This window comes from Hippoglossus hippoglossus, chromosome 16 (assembly GCF_009819705.1).
Source record: "Hippoglossus hippoglossus isolate fHipHip1 chromosome 16, fHipHip1.pri, whole genome shotgun sequence".
NCBI classification, from domain to species: Eukaryota; Metazoa; Chordata; class Actinopteri; order Pleuronectiformes; family Pleuronectidae; genus Hippoglossus; species Hippoglossus hippoglossus.
This window is the reverse complement of record NC_047166.1, coordinates 14,151,664-14,168,538: the sequence shown is the minus strand read 5'-3', so window position 1 is coordinate 14,168,538 and position 16,875 is coordinate 14,151,664. Positions and strand designations below refer to the sequence as shown.

The 16,875-nt window shown below is 42.0% G+C and overlaps 3 protein-coding genes across 6 annotated transcripts; 1 reads left to right on the top strand and 2 right to left on the bottom strand.

Annotated features, from left to right (window-relative positions):
- The first annotated feature begins 659 nt into the window (after positions 1-659).
- Positions 660-2,994, top strand: LOC117776609 (trypsin-3-like). The gene is made up of 6 exons (XM_034610692.1): positions 660-715; positions 871-1,030; positions 1,132-1,385; positions 1,475-1,611; positions 1,709-1,903; positions 1,986-2,994. The coding sequence occupies exons 1-5, from the start codon at positions 676-678 to the stop codon at positions 1,856-1,858; spliced, it is 741 nt and encodes a 246-aa protein (XP_034466583.1). The 5' UTR covers positions 660-675; the 3' UTR covers positions 1,859-1,903; positions 1,986-2,994.
- Positions 2,995-3,389: 395 nt separating this feature from the next.
- si:dkeyp-84f3.9 (zinc finger protein 91) lies at positions 3,390-11,114 on the bottom strand. Of its 4 annotated transcripts, none has more exons than XM_034610672.1 (4): positions 10,774-11,114; positions 9,681-9,834; positions 7,974-8,099; positions 3,390-7,601 (listed from the first exon to the last, which is right to left on the bottom strand). In XM_034610672.1, the coding sequence occupies exons 1-4, from the start codon at positions 10,812-10,814 to the stop codon at positions 4,161-4,163; spliced, it is 3,762 nt and encodes a 1,253-aa protein (XP_034466563.1). In that variant the 5' UTR covers positions 10,815-11,114; the 3' UTR covers positions 3,390-4,160. The 4 variants fall into 4 exon arrangements, with proteins under 4 accessions (XP_034466563.1, XP_034466564.1, XP_034466565.1 ...); XM_034610673.1 differs by having other exon boundaries at positions 9,711-9,834; XM_034610674.1 differs by lacking the exon at positions 9,681-9,834.
- Positions 11,115-12,782: 1,668 nt separating this feature from the next.
- On the bottom strand, positions 12,783-15,651 carry LOC117776599. The gene is made up of 2 exons (XM_034610677.1): positions 15,431-15,651; positions 12,783-14,918 (listed from the first exon to the last, which is right to left on the bottom strand). The coding sequence occupies exon 2, from the start codon at positions 14,873-14,875 to the stop codon at positions 13,247-13,249; it is 1,629 nt and encodes a 542-aa protein (XP_034466568.1). The 5' UTR covers positions 14,876-14,918; positions 15,431-15,651; the 3' UTR covers positions 12,783-13,246.
- Between the last annotated feature and the right edge of the window lie 1,224 nt (positions 15,652-16,875).

Below are 16,875 nucleotides of genomic sequence, written 5' to 3'. Positions count from 1 at the left end.
TAATTTGAATCTATATCTGTCTCACTGATGATTATAAATCATCATCAAGTGCACCACATGTCTCTTTTCACAAAGACACAAGGTTTATCACTGCCATGTTGTACTTTAGTTATCTGTGTCATTTAATGATAAATACCATGGATACATTTCTGACTGTAAACTACAGGTCATAAAATATTCTGTGTACATAATAATCCAAGATCAGAGGTGACATGTATCGATGTTATTTATCAATAAATAAGACAGATAATTAAAGTACAACATGGCTTTGAACACTGATGTTTCTATGAAAATATGAGACATATGTTGCACCTGACAATTGGTCTAGCATTAACACAACGAAACAAATTCAAAATGTCAAATACTTTTGAGAACAAAAGAGTGATAATCACCCAATCAGAAGGTTATAGTGTAACTGAGGTATATTTCTTAAAATATACATGGAATGGAGTCTCCCGTACTTCAGGTTTTTTGCATGTGTCAGGGTATTTGTGGGCCCAGGTCAAAGGTAGACCCTCATCCTCCAGATGTGTTCTCACACAAGTTACTCAAGAAGATAACAGTAAAAAAATGGAAATATGTGTCCTTGGCCAATGTGATATCAGAGGGACAGAGTGGGTATAAAAGCTGCTGCAGTGGAGCTGAGCTGACACCGAGGCTCAAACTGACTCCATCATGAAGGCTTTCATTCTTCTGGCTCTGTTCGCTGTGGCACGTGAGTATGAAGACTTAACAAGTCGTACCTTTTAAATTACCTTTTAAAGTGGGTTTGGCCACTTTGTGACAGGGTGGGACTGATGGGTTTTCACAGTGAGATTTCTTTGAAAATTGCTGTTGTGGAAAACCTGAACTCTGTTATTCTATTGTCAGATGCTGCTCCCATTGATGAGGATGACAAGATTGTTGGAGGCTACGAGTGCAGAAAGAACGCGTTGCCCTACCAGGTCTCTATGAACTCTGGCTACCACTTCTGTGGAGGCTCCCTGATCTCCAGCACCTGGGTGGTGTCTGCTGCTCACTGCTACAAGCCGTAAGTGTGGACAATTACATTCAAAACCACTTGTTTAACTGTAATAACTGTTTCTCCAAACACATGACTTACACTTTTTTACCCATGTGCCTCTCTGTCAGCCGCTTCCAGCTGCGTTTTGGTGAGCACAACATTGCGGTCAGAGAGGGCACCGAGCAGTTCGTCAGCTCTAAAGTGGTCATCCGTCATCCCAGTTACAACAGCCGCAACCTGGACAATGACATCATGCTGATCAAGCTGATCAAGCCCCTCACCCTGAACAGCTACGTCGGCTCCGTGTCCCTGCCCTCCACCTGTGCCAGCGCTGGCACCCGCTGTCTGATCTCTGGATGGGGCAACATGAGCGGCACTGGAAGTCAGTGAAACACTGCAAACACAACAGGAAAGGTTTTAGGTACATGATGGTATATGAGTATTAACTTAAACTGGCCTTTTCTATTCCAGACAACTACCCTGACCTCCTGATGTGTATGGATGCCCCAATCCTGAGCGACAGCAGCTGCAAGAAATCCTACCCTGGACAGATCACTTCCAACATGTTCTGTGCTGGATTCCTCGAGGGAGGCAAGGACTCCTGCCAGGTACCAGCTAAAGTCATCTTCACTGTTTCTTCAGGTGGACGTATCAAACCTGAGGACACCTCTGCTCACGTCTTGTTCTCTGTCTGTGTCCTATCAGGGAGACTCTGGTGGCCCCGTGGTGTGTGACGGTCAGCTGCAGGGTGTGGTGTCCTGGGGCTACGGCTGTGCAGAGAGGAACAGGCCTGGAGTCTACACCAGGGTCTGCAACTACAACGCCTGGATCCGCAGCACCATGTCCGCCAACTAAAGTCACTTCATAGTCACTTTTGCTCATCCCTTTGATAAATAAAAAAAAACTCAAACTCATCTGCTTGGATTCTGGAGAGAACAAAGACATTTCACTCAAACTCACAGTACTGGACAATTAAAACCAACCATTATGAGCCTCCTAGTATTAAATCTGACTTACTGTACTTAAAATGTTCATTCACAATATACTTCTCTAATCAATCGATATATTAAAATATTTTCTCGTCTTAACATTTAGCATAATTTCATCACTAGAGATTTCAGCAGCAGCAGCATCTCAAGGCTTTCTTAAATGTGGAGAAAAGGTGTTTCACTTCATGGTGACACATTATTGCCTAGAAATAACAAACAATCACAAATTAATACAAAAGTGACCTTTATTGTTTTTAAGACAAACTGTAGATTAAACTATTTACAACCGATCAGGGTGTCCATGTGGGAAATAAGCATGAAAAAGCAGTAGTGAACAACCATGGCTGTTTGACAGAACTTGGTGCTGAAGGTGTGGAAGGTGTCTAAAAGAAATTTAGCATCATTTGATTCAGCCAACACATCACAAATCCACAGCAGCACAAACTCTTTGACAAACATGGGCGTGATAAGTGCCGACACTGAAAATAACTAAAAATGTTAACACAAAAGCAGCCGCATGTCCTTCAACAGGAAAACTAATTTGGAATTGGTTCAATGTGTTCTCTGAAACATTTTAGCTACAGTTTGACTTACAGACCAGAATATTGATATTAAATCCTCAGAAGTAACATTTGTCAGTAAATTAATGAAATGAATTTGAAATTATATGGACCATTCACGTAATTGCTCATAATATTGAGTGACTAGATGAGAAAAACTTGATTTTACAGTTACAACTACTTTAAATTAAAGAAACTCAAGGAGTTTATAAATAAATTAAGTCTGAAATCTGATCAGCTGTTTGCACACTGACTTGGCAGTGAAAATAAAGAAGTTGGCACAATGATTCAGAGCAACAAGATAATACACAAATTCAAAATGCTTCAGCTATTTTTTTTCTGATGTTTTATGTTCGAACATTCACAAATGTTATAATTCCTGTTGAAATGTATTGCTATTTAGCCAATCACATGAATGCAGGGATGCTTCTTTCAAAGAAAAAAGCAAACCAAAAGAAAAACCAAAGTAAACGTAGTGGCTTCAGTGTAAAGTTGAAAATGTAGTCTCATTATTCTTTTGTACATTCAGGGCCTGATCTACTAAGATCCCAAATAAAGAGTGACGCTGTGCCTATTAGTATTGGGAGGAGTAGATTCAAATATTTTAATTTAACACACGCATTGTGATTTACAAAGGCTGAAAATAATTGCGGTGATTGTGACTATATTGAATACGTTTGAAAGGTAGGTGCTAATCGGTACAGCGATGAGCACAGATGGCTGTAGTTATTGTGGTGAGGAGGAGACAGCATGGAAGGAGTTTTGTTTTATTTGCCACGGTTTTATTATGAGCTTTTTTTTCTTTTGCTCTTCTTCATATGTCCTGTAATCTTCTTTTTGTTTTACCCACAGCATTTACTTTCTCGCAGATACTCTCCCATATCGCATTTCTTTGAGTTATATTAATATTTCTTTGCTGTAGCTCAGCAACATGTTTGTTTGCCTCTTCCACTAACACCTCCCATTCCATGGCATTCAATTTCGCTTTGTGCTTGTGCTCACTCTGCTCTCCGTAATGCTCCATGGCGGAAACCAGTAACGCAAGAAAAAACACTAATCTAAATACTACTGCCTCTAACATGTTTGCACCTGTTATCATTTACGCAATTATGTAACCAACCGAATGTGCAATCTGTTATAATTCACACGCAATTTAGCACTGCTTATTTGGGATCTTAGTAGATCAGGCCCTAAATGTAGACACAGTCACCGCAATTATTTTTAGGCTTTGTAAATCAGTGTGTGTGCTAAATTAAAGTATTTGCATCTACTCCTCCCAATATTTTGCGCACTCGGGCAGAAATGCCCGATACTGCATATTCATTAAGGCAAACGTACTAAATGGACAGTGTGTGTTATTCTGAACGCAATCCTCAGTGCGCATCGTTGGCAGATCAGCTTGCATTTTCTTTTGCGGGTAAAATCTAGTTTGCACACGTTTTTACACTAACCTTTAGTAGATCAGGCCTTCAGTGTACGTCTTCAAAATTGGAAACTTGTCATATGATTAGTTTAAAAATAATTTCCAGGTATTTAAGTGACTATGTTTGTATTTTTCCCACTGTTTGAACAAATTGATAGAGGAATTGTATCTTTGTATGCATATTCTTACACCTGGCCTCTAGCATGCTGTAAATAGTGCTGATAAAGGTCTGAAATGGCAGGATAGGCATTACCACACACAGCGCACTGAATACCATCTGAAGACCCATCATTTGAGTCGCTGGGATTTGGGGTCGTGCATCTTTTCACAGTTCTCAAAGGTGTAATGGGTTTTCCAAGTGAATTTCCATCTTCTCCGTCATGGCTGGTTTCTCTGTCTTGGATTGAGTGCGTGGTGCTGGGACACGGGGACGTTTCACCCAAAACTACACCCGGATTTTCGACAAGAGAAATCACGGGCACTAGATGTGACTCTGGAGGAAGTGGATCTGGATATTTGGAAGAGGTTCTCAGAGGAAAAAAGCTGTCCTCAAGTTCATGTACCCTTGCAATATAGTTGTTAGTAGAAGGGGTAAACGTTATCTTGTTTGCTTGTGTACTATGCTCATCTGATAAATCGTATACATCAAAAGCAGTGTCCTTGTGCGTGTCTTGCGATGCTGAATGGCAAAGCTGGTGACTGAACAGCAAGTCGAGAGTCTTAAAGCTGCACCTGCATTGCTCACATTGATAAGGCAGAAACACTTTCTTAGGCCTGAACTGAACCCACTGGAACTCTTGGTGCTCGCTCATGTGTTTCTTGTAAGGCTCTGCAAACCGAAAACCTTGCCCGCACTGAGGACAAGTGAAGCGACCGTGTCTCTGTCTGTGGATTCTCTGGTGACGCCACAGTTTTCTCCAGTTTTGTAGCGTCTTACCGCAGCAAGTACAAGTGTAACTCTGACCCGGGGCGTGCGTGAGCATGTGGGCTCGGAGTCTGCCCATGTGTCTGAACTGTCGCCCGCAGCTCGGACACAGATATTTCCTGGGGTCGGACCTGTTGTCCAGTTTGTTTAACTTGGACACGAGGTGCGAGAGCTGGTGGGCCGGTATGACTGACTGGAACGGTTTCTTTCGGTTAGCGATGCGTTTCTTGTGGATCAACTGTGGTTGTTTTGTCCGTGTTTCGCAGTTTGCAGCTGTGATGGGAGAAGCCGAGTAGTGTGCTGACGAACACCTCAGAGCAGGCACTGTGTACTGTATCAACGACATTCTGTCTTCCTCCTTTACAGCAGAGCTGGAGGCATTTCTCTCTCTGCACTGGTTGCGATGGGTGTTAAATTCAGACATTACCCCAAACAGCTTGTCACAAAACAAGCAGCGGTAAAGCTTAGCACCAGTGTGGGCTTTCATGTGACTGTTGAACTCCTGCAAATGGTCAAAAACATTCTTGCAGATGTGGCACGTGTACGTTAGTGAAGGCCTTGCACGTCTGTTGGGTTCTGAATCGTCGTTTCCTCCCGTGGGTCGACATGTGTGATTTTTTGCATTGCTGTAATGAGTGAATGATTTTTCACAAAGTGTGCAGTTATAACGCTTCACAGACCAGTGCGTGAGCTCGTGAACCCGGAGGAAATAAGCCTGACCAAAAGCTTTGCCACATATATCACACTTGTAAGGCTTCTCCCCCGTGTGGACACGCACATGTCTTACAAGCGCGGACTGAAAGGGGAACGTTTTACCACAGTACTGACACACTTTCCTTTGTTTCTTTCCCGGGGAAACTGGTGTCTGAGGTGCCTGACCATTTTCATTGTCAACCCCTCTGCTCTGTTTTTCCGATTTGTCATTCTCGGATTCCTGGGCCATCTCTTGTGCGTGCATCTCCATATGAGAAGTGTACTCAGAGCAGGAGAATTTGATCTTGCAAAATGGGCATTTTTGATAAATGTTGCTCTTTCTGTGGGTCTTGAGATGCAGATTTAAGTTGGAATTTTTGGTAAAACCTTTGCCACACTCGGAACACTTGAACGGTCTCTCTCCAGTGTGAATCCGTTGATGGATGACGAACTGGGACTGAAATTTAAATACACGACCACAGTAGCCACACTTCATCAGAGTTTTGCCTCCTCTTTTAATGTAGATAACATTTGCGTCATCCTCTAACTTGGCCTCCTTATCCACGTCTGCACAGTCTTCTGCGAGTTGGGTGTCAGTGCCGCCTTCATGCCCCTCAACGACTTGCTCGCTCTTTATCAACACGTTACTTACTCTCCTCCTCCTTTTGCCGCCTCTCTTGCGCCTTAACATGTTTTGCTGACTGTTCGGACCCTTAGATTTAAGTGTGGTGGTGGCACTGTGTTGTGAAGATTTAGGACTGTTCAACTCTGACACAAGATTTAAATGATCCAGCTCCGCCTCTATATTCTCAGTTTTAACAGCAGGACGGCTGCCGACAAGTTTGGGTGATTCTTCTGTAGACAATACAACATCAGTGCTGGACAGCTCTGTACTCTGCATGTTTGTGTCTTTTGGAGAGTCAGGACTGCTTTGTGAGTGTGACTTGTCGCTGCCAGTGATGCCCACTATCTTATTTAGACTGTTTAAATCCTTTGAGGGAATAACGTCCGGCTCAGCTGCTGCCTGGGAACGCAGTCTCCTTTGTGGTACTGCAACTGCTTTTTGCTCTGTCTGTTGCTCTCCTGTTCTTGACTGCGGGGAGCACTGATGTTCCCGTGTGTCTGCTTCAGTCTCTTGTTTGTCAGTGTTTAGTTCCACCAGCTTATCTGTCTCCGCTCTCCCCCCACAGCCTGTGTTGTTGCCCAACACTGCAGAGACCTCCTGGGAACCCTCCAGTCTGGACACTTTAGCTGGAACCTGCTGATCAGCCAGTTTACTCCTTCTTCTTTTAACGGCTTGTAAATTTGATGCATCAGATCCAGTGAGTTCATCTTGTGTGCAAGGCTCCCTCTCTCCTCTACTCCTCAGCCTCCTTGCAGGACCGTTAATGTCGCTGACATGAGCGGAAGCACCGGGGGTATTGGCATCGGCTGCCTCAGTAAAGATGTTTTTAAAAGCTGTAATTTGGGCTCTTTTTGGCCGCCCTCTTCTCTTTGTCAACACAGGCTCACCGTCTTCTACTTTACCATCTGAGACAGTACGAGGAGCAGAATTATTGATTAAAGGATCGTCTACAGTGTGAGGCACATCACCACTGGTGTGGTTTTCCAAACATGCTGGCAAAGGTATTGTCGTGCTGATCTCCTCGTGCTGAACGGCATCAACCCCAGCGGTATGTGGATTGTTTTTGTCCGCCGCAGTCAACCGCGTTTTAATTTTACGAGTGCGCCTGCGTTTTTTGCAGACCTCCACAGTCTGTTTGTGAGTGTCTGTTGTTGAGCTGCACACGATCGCAGGAGCCATTGCTTCCATCCCTACCTGTGATGGCATGTGCTCACTCTGCTGACTATTAGCTCCGCTGCCTGTTTCAGAGTTAACATGGCCGTCAGACTCCAGAGTCCACGATGAGTGGGACTCAGGGGCAGTTTGACTCGGTTCTGTCGCCTTCATTTCCTCTCTCCAACTGGAGTCCAGGTCTTCGTCACTGCATCTCTTATCCTCAGGTATCTGTGGAAGAAAAATAAATGTTTGTCACAAATGTAAAAATGGTATGTATCTTAGAATATATATAAATATAAAAACACACAAAAGGATAATTCATGCTAATAAAACGAAAAGAAACGAATTTTTAGCCCAAATTGAGAACAAAATCCCATGTACATATGCTGTATAATAAAAAAGGATAATGCAAATAACTATACATCCATCAAAACATAAACTATATCAATGAATCTGCATTTAAATGCATGTAAAGCCTTTAAATGCCAAAGGCCCTACACAAACACAAGATCCTTCACGTTTTAAAAGCAGAAGATTCATGCTGTAACAGAGGGCGAAAGTTTTGGAGCGTTATGCGCGTTTCTTTTTCTCTCTAGCTACCTGCTTGCAGTCGGAAGGAGCATGAATGGAACTGCGAGGATGAGGTGTCACAGACGTTAGGTCAGAGACGGTATTTTGGTCACTGCTTCCTCTGCTGAAGGACATTTTACTCCCCATGTCAAAAGTCTGTGGATTGAAGTGACAAGAAGGTTGGAACGCAAAAAATAAACAAATACAGTGACATGTATTCCTACAGCAAAATGTTATCACGTCACATGGTCTGCAATAAAATATAAATAAATATTCCCTGAAATATCACAGCTGGGAATAAACTGCTTGCTCTGCACACTGGTCACTATAACAAGAGGTGTAAGGCAGGGAGTTCATTTGCCTGATTCAAATCAGTGATTAAAGTACAAGTGTCTACAGTGAAGCATGATGTCAATCTGAACCAGACAGAGGCCTGATGTAAACAATCACTGGACCAGTTTCTAACTTCTTCCTATGTGTTTCTTTTTTAAACTATTTGTTTTTCGCAAAAATGGGAAGATTTGATTTCTTAATCAACACCTGAATTTCTCTACTTGTTTTCACTTTCTTGCAAGCAAATTGTGATTCTGTTTGATATTAATATAGTTCTTTCACATTTATGATATATTTAGTCCTACTTAAAAACACTGATCTAGCTAAAAACCTTCTTAAGATATTTTGACTGTTTATTTCCCCATGGATTCTTTCTATTTCCATGAAACTCAGATATTTAAGTAAATTAAACATGTTATATTAGAAGTTCATCATGTTTAAAAGCAAATTCCTAAATAACTAAGGCTGTAACATTATATTCAGTGGTTTTATTCCATAGGTAGATATCTGTACAAGGTTTTCTATTTTGATCCTGTTGGACCCATTGGGTTCAGTGACAGTTTTTAACAGCTAGGTTAAGGATTAATCTTAGTTTCTTGGTTTAAAATGTTGACATTTTTTCCCAATTGTAAACTTTGCTGAACTAAATTTTGACATTGTCAGCTGCTTGCATTAGAAAACAGTAAAGCAAGTCTGGGCTAATCCCACCTGAAACAGGTCTGGGCGGATTACTGAAAAAGGGGTTTCTGCAGATGTTGGTGTGAGCGCTTTAATTTCAGTTATCTGTGAATCTACATCTGTTTCTGTTCCAGCAGTGAAGGGACACCACTGCTGTCCAGGTCTGATGGACTGCCCTGTGCAAGCTGTAAGATCTGTGAATTCTCTGTATTTATAATCCTCAGCAAGCGACGCGGTTTGCTTTTGGGATGCAAGTTGCAGCCCTGTTTCTGTAGAAAGCTTTATTTGACCAAAAAGTACTTGTGATGCAGGCAAACTGTGGCATCAACTGTCAATTTAGAACATCCACTTCTCCACTTCCTGGTCAGTTCCCAACTAAGCCAAACACGTAATCCAACAAAGTAAACCATCACAGGCTGTAACCTGCACATTTCCTGAGCTCAATGAAAACCAAGTTCAATAGATATCACACAGAGACGGAAAACCTTGAAGTCAACACAAAAACGTATATCTACCCGTGAAATAAAACCACTGAATGTAATATGATAATAATAATTAAATGATGAAGGAGTGAAAAGATCTGCCCATCCATCAATCCATTATCTATACTTCTCATCCTTTGAGGGTTGCTGGGAGGTTCGAGCTAATCCCAGCTGACAGTGAGCGAGAGGCAGACTAGTGCATCACAGGGTCAACATAAAGAGACAAACAACCATTTACACCTACGGTCAATTTAAAGTCTACAATCAACCCAACTCCAATCTGCATGTGTTTGGACTGTGGGCGGAAGCCAGAGTACCCGGTGAAAACCCACGCAGGCACGGGGAGAACATGCAAACTCCTCACAGAAGACCCGGGATTTGAACCGGGAAAGCATGATCTGCGAAAAATCAATTAACAAACAGAAGAATAAATACCTCACAGATGTGACAGAACTATATTAAAAACACTGAATCAACATTTGGGTGCAAGAAAATGAAAACAAGTGGCAGCTAGTTTGAGTAAAAGATTTTGGTTTTAAGGAATTTGATCACTGTAAAATAACTCGGCACATTAACTTTAGGGTTTCTTGGATGTTGAGTACAAATTTAAACCCGATCCTGTAAAACATAAGCAATTCTTGAGGCCAAGAATACAAACACTCAAAGAATCATGTTAAACTAAGCTCCCAAGTTCTAAAATGGCATTGTTAAGAAGTTTATGGAGTAGAGCTAGACCCAGAATTTTAATATAAGATTTTACTATTATTTTATTTTTTATGATTGACAGAGATTGTCTGGTATGAACTGGGAAACTTTTAGTTGTGTATGCATTGATCTGATCACAAGCTACACACGTTTATAGTTCCCACATGAACCAGTGCTGAGCCTGACAACACAATATGCACCTGTGTAGTCTGGTGCAGTTTGCAAAGCAATACAGACACAATGCAAAGCTAATGCGCACTGGGCTATAATCACCCTGTCTGTTATATCTCCTACATTCTTCATCTCATGCACACACAAGGAAAACTGAGCTTTTGAGTATGATTACAAAAACTAACATAAACACAACAGAGTATATTTGGAAAACAGCATTAATCTGACAGCTACAGCCATCAATGCTGATTAAAAAGCCACCAGCACCAAAATATCAACGTAGCCGCTATCTATCGTTAGGCCTGATGCTAGCTGCGCTCATTAAACATCACAGGCCACACGGAACAACCCGTTAGACACAATGTCAGCTCCTGTGTGTCTGTTCAAGCAGTTCAAACATACTGTGGGCTATTCCTGGACCCTGGTGCGCACACGGGCGGAAGTAAACACAAAGTGCTTGCCTGTGAGGGAGAGTCGGGGCTGCGGGTCTCTGCGTAGCCATGCACTGACCGCTGCTGCACTGGCTAGCGACTGGCTAGCTCAAGTTAGCTCCTGTATGCCGTGCTGTGTCGGTACGGTGCTTTCCTTGAAAAAAAAGACACCAGACGTGCATGGACCGGGGAGTTGTTCACGTGAGCCCGGTTTTCTCTCTTGGCCTCAGGGCGAACAGCGGCAGCGGCACAGTCCACATCCACAGACGATGCGGAGAGAGGAGAACATCACGCCGAGCTCAGCGAGCATGTTCGAGGGCTGTGGGAAGTTTCCGCTTCGCTGCAGGTCGGATTTCAAACGTGTCAAAGCTAACGAGGACCAACCTAAAGCAGGCATTTAAAATTTACAATGATATGTATCCATCCTACGTGAACGATTTAACTGGAATGACAACTTGTGTAGTTTTTGTGAGAAGGACATTGAGGCTTTGTAGCGTGTTTTCTTCCAGTGTGGTCTTCATGTGAGAGTTGGCTCCAGTCAAAAGAGATATGGATATGATTATTTTTTTTAATAAATAACCCGATTCTGTTAAGGAAACACTTTACACACTGACATTATATCATTCAATACTAATTATAAAAAATAAAAATAAAATAAAAGTTGATCCCCATATCATAAGACATTTGCAAAATCTCTTCAGTGCATGACAGACAAGCCCTGAAACATTTTTCTCTACTGGATTTGTTTATCCTGATTGAATAAAGCCCCTCAGTTTATTTATTTTATCCATTTATTTAACTTTTGCTCTACTTTTGCTGGCGTTTTTCTTTTTTTCCTCCTTAATACTGCATTGACACCAGTGCAAATCTAGATACATTAATATGTCTTAATAGGTTCATATTTGTAACCGTTGTTTTCAATAAACCAAAAATAAATACAAGAGGCAAAATGGCACAGAACCTCCTTGGTGTGGGTTATAAATGACTTTAAATTTACCTTTAAACCCTAACCCCCCCTCGGAGGTCCAGTAGTGTAAAGGTTGGCAACCATAAGTGTGTCTTTAAGTATTAATTTATGTATTTGTTGTGTGTTTGATGAGATGTAATGTTTATTGACATACACTTTGGTTGCTGGAAATGTGATTTGCACCAACGTTGTGGATTTGACAGGGAGATAAACTACCAGAAATGGGCCTGACATCCCTCCAGGTTGCAGATTGAAGCAGAGTGGGTCCGCACCACCTGTGCAAACATCATTCACCCTCGTCTATATGTTCTTCAGACATAAGGCGCTTGCTCTCTGATTCTACTCAAAGTGATGGAGATTACAAGCGCACAAACACACCTGAACGCCGCATGCACAAATTTCCCAATAGAAGCCGAGTTGGGCGAAGACCGGTCCCTGCCCTGTCTCTGATTGGCTTACCCTTAAAACCCTTAACCAATCATCCAGTGAGGCAACTTATACAAACCAATCAGACACAGGTAGAGAATGTTCCTCTTCCACGATGCATATCGACCTCATCGTTCAGCACCGTGGTTTTTCTGTGAAATGGCCCCATCTGCTGGACGCACAGATAATTGCACCTGAATGAACTAAATAAGTCGGAGGAAGAGGTTCATGTCATCATGGCAGATGAGGAGCCACATTATTAGATAGAATTGATGCATAGTTCTATATAAATGACTCAAATAAGTTACAGAAGTCTAGATCAGTACTTATTTGTGGAAAAACAAAAAAATTGATTTGCCCCATTTATTTTTCTGCCACAATCAGAATCAATATATTTCCAATCATGGCTTCCTTTTAGGATTTCATGTAATTTGTTTTATCTGCCATAATATTTTGATAGTCTTACATTTACTGTGCTTGTCATGCATCATAAACTGGACTTTCCTGTTGTATAACATATGGTATCAGTTCAGGTGTTTGCATAGCTCTTGGGTTAAAGTCACAATACATTCAGTCAATTGATCATGTGAATAATCTCACAAATATCTTTTTTGCATTCTCCCATACACACACACACACGGAATTTAAAAATACAGTTTAATACAACATATAATGTATTCTTGAAGTTTCCCAGAACTGGCAAGAACACACAAGGTATCGTGGTCAGTTCCCAGTCACACAACACAATATCTGATCATACAAAAACATATTTTAAAAGCAAAGCGCAGTGCCTGGTTATCCCATCATATAAGGATGAACCATGCACAAACATTTAATAATGAGCAATGTTGATGTACATCTTCTATAACCATAGAGATACCAACTTCATAATCTGTAGTTAATCCCGTTTACTGTGCTGAGGAGAGAAATCCAGCTCAAGATGCATGTTTGTTGTCACTAAACATCCTACACTTAATCTTTGAAAGTACTTCTTTGTGATAAACTTAAACCAGTGGATGCTGTTCAACCTAGAGGCTGCAATGTTCCTGTACTTGGTCCATCATTAACATAAAATGTAACATGCAAACTGGATGTAGCGCTATAGTTTTGTCAAGTTTTAATAGGAACAGATGAGGTTACTTGGTAAATCATCTCAGCAGGTTTGTCTGGTCCACTTTCAACAATATAACAATCATCGTCCATAGCCCCTCCTGTTTTCTTATTCACAGGAACTGCATCTTGCTCTCGGTCCAGACCGACAGCCACAACTTGGCTTTTCTTCATGTTACCAGCAGCTGGGACCTGGAATCTTCTCTCACCATTCATCTGAATGGGAACTGGGCTTGTCATTGGTATCACAGTCTTTATTTTGTATTGCTGTCTGCCACCCGGGCCATGCTGTGCCATAAACTCTCGTGCTCTGATACACTTGTGCCTCTGAAGGAGCTGAGCAGATTCAAAAGGAAGATGACAGACTCGACATTTGAACCCATTTGATGCAGGGGACATCTGAGAAGGTTTGCTCGATGCAGCTGATGCAATGTTTGTGGGCATCTTTGTCTGCATGGAGTGAGGAATCCAGTGACTGCTTTTATTGGATGCAGTCAGACTTGGACTCTGACTCTTAGATGGAAGGGAGACAGTGTTGTAAAGTTTGGATGTGCTAGGACTCCAAATTCTTGATTGCAGCGACGGAGTGACATGACGCCCCTGATCGCTTTTATGGTATTTTCTGATATCCTGGTGTTTTAATTGCAGGTTGGAAGGGACAAAAGGTCTCCGGATGCCATTATTGGTTGCACTGGGATACTGCCTTTTCAGCTGTATAGAGGTAGAAGCCTGTGGCCCCTGGGCACTCAGTTTCTGACTCTCTGTACGGGCTTCATTTGGCATCTTGAAACCCACCGGTCTCGCAGTAATGAGTCTGAATTTGGTAACATTGTTGGACGAGTTACAGACATGGAAGCGAGGCACGACTTTCTTGCTCGAGAGCAGCAGCCCACATCCTATACAGCCTGAAACTTTATCTGTGACGTGGGAGCCGTGGTGGGAGATTAGAGAAGTTTTTGATGAAAAACACTGCCCACATTTACCACAACCATATGGCATTATCTTGTTAAACTGACGTGATGTTTTAAGCAAAACAACTGGCTGGTAAAGTGTCCAAAGATCCACGGTTGGTGAACCTACACCTGCAAAAATATTCTTCACGCCCTTTGCAGAGCTGACAGACTTTTGGGGAAGGGACGCTTTTGACGCAGAGGGGTACAACTGAGGCACTTGTGAAATCTGTGCGGACTGCATGGGAACTTGTGGCTTATAAGCTGATTTAATGGGTACCTGCGGCATGGGCTTCACTGCCAGGGATTTTGATGGCACAATGTTCAATTTCGGTGCCTCCCAGACGACGTCACCGGTCTGTAATCTTATCAGCTGCTCTTCCTCTGCTATGAGCTTCTCAATTCTGCGCTTTCTTATTGTTTCGTGGTCAAGGACTTGGTGCCCTGGTTCATGTGTCGTGCTGTGGTCTAACATGTCTGCGTACTTTGTAAATTCGGTTCCACAGGAGCAGATGTGAGTTGAAGCAAGACAAACATGTTGCTCCAGGGATCTCCGATCTGAAAATATTTGCTCACAGTTGAAGCAAAACCGGCCGGCATCCATCAAATCCCTGCCTAATCCATCCTCCAGGATATTTTGCAGTGTTTGCGGCTCTCTCTCCATGATCAGGCTGGGCATGGATGTGTTCACTGATGATGTGCAGCCCTCTGAAGCTCCCTTCCTGCAAAGAGTATCATAATGTATCATACTGAATGCAAACAGCAGAATTTACTTGAATATACCAAATATTAAAATCAGGAACACCCCACATGTTATTGGCAGCTGACACAATCTGGCTCTGAGGACCAAGTTAACCTAACAGATACACGGTTAACTGCATGCTTAGCCAAAACCAATATTTCTCCCAATCCCTTATTGCCTCCTTGTACTATTTATCGTTATTTGCTCTTTATTGCCCTTTTAAAAAGTCCAAACTTCTGAGTCGAGTCCATGAACTCTACCAGGTGTCATACACTCTCAAGCTAATGAAATACGCGTCGTATTAACCCAACACAAGTATAGTTATAAGAATTAGTTTCTATGCAACCTAATATTTGTAAAATAAATGAACTAGTCAGGCTATATATTTATTATTGTTGTAAATTTGCGGAGCGCGCGCTTGCCTTGTTAAGCTACAACCCTACCATGCTAACGTTAGCCTCCACTAGCTCATGGACAATAACGTTGGCTTACTTTCACATGGAAACCAAATTGGAGCCGTATCAATAGTCTGGTATGTCCCCGCAGCAAACCGCAAACAGCTTGTCCATGGTCGCTAAGCGAGACGTTCCGAGTCGGGCCAAAATACCGGCGTTTAGCACGAGTGGCAGCAGCTAACCCATTAGCCACAGCAAAATATAGAAGGCCAGAAAAACGGAAACTCCTCAATCCTCTTCTACGGATGGCGCACTTCTACAGGGAATCGGCACGGGCTTGCTGCGCGACACTGACACCTATCGACAGGAGGTGTCAGTTCACCGTGAATCTAATTAGTTATTAGTTACATTAGGTGAATTTTAACCTCGACCCATGAGTCTGACACAGAGATGGACGATATGGTCAATAAATTACATCTAGAATGAAATGTTTTTATCAGTGATGAATGACACATTATTTATTTTAGGTTTGCAGGCTGGTTTTAGCTCCTGAGTGAAGGCTGTGGGTTTAAACTCTTCTTTATGAGCAGAGGATGACAAATCGTTTATAAACATTTACAAATCTAAGGAAGATCTATTATGTGTTATACCCCCTCGCTATGCTTACAGCATACATTATGCATTACAACATACATTGAACTTTTGTTATAGTGCTCTTGCTTATGACATATATGGATGTTTTATTGTCCAGCAAGGACACTTCAGTCTTGACTGGGGAAACAACATACCCACTTACTCATGCCTGTTCAGGCTTACAGCACAGCAGATGGAGTTTCCCCAGTTGCCATGGAAACACAGATGTTTTACAGCACCTCCAGGACTCTCCATGTTTGAACCTGACAGTTTATTCTTGTCCTTGGAGACAGTCTCACCTCAGTCTGCTGATCAGGAGCTGTGGCCCAAACTGTTTTGCATTTTGGCAAAGTATGCATCTAAGCCTTGGGACTTCAGCTTTCTTTTTTTATTTGTCAGTGTAAAGGAATAATTGTGCAAAATTTGATTTAATTCAAGTAAATGGGGGGGGCGGTCGTTACATTTCATTTGAATCGAAAACTCCCGAACTACTCAAGAAATGTGCAAACCAGTCAGCATCTCTAATTTAATAGTGTAATTTATCTTCTAAATGGTGCACACTGGAATATTTTTTTAAGCCCCCCATCATTATACAAGAGGGTAGTGTCAGTCAGACCCCAGTACCTAAACAGAACATTTAGTGTTTTCGGTTTTATGGTTGCACACTTTTGTTTCAGGGATACTGGACAAGAGTTGGATTAGTATTATGCTTTGGTACTGGCACACAGTATCTAAAACATGTTGAATTCAGTTTAAATATTATTTAAATATTTGACACATCAATACTCTTACTTTAAATCCACCACAACCTTGTGTGCAAGGTCAAATATTGTACAACTCCTAAGTTGAATGCCCTAGATCTCCTTAAAATCTTACTGACAATGTTAATGTGCAAGGGGCAGTAATTAA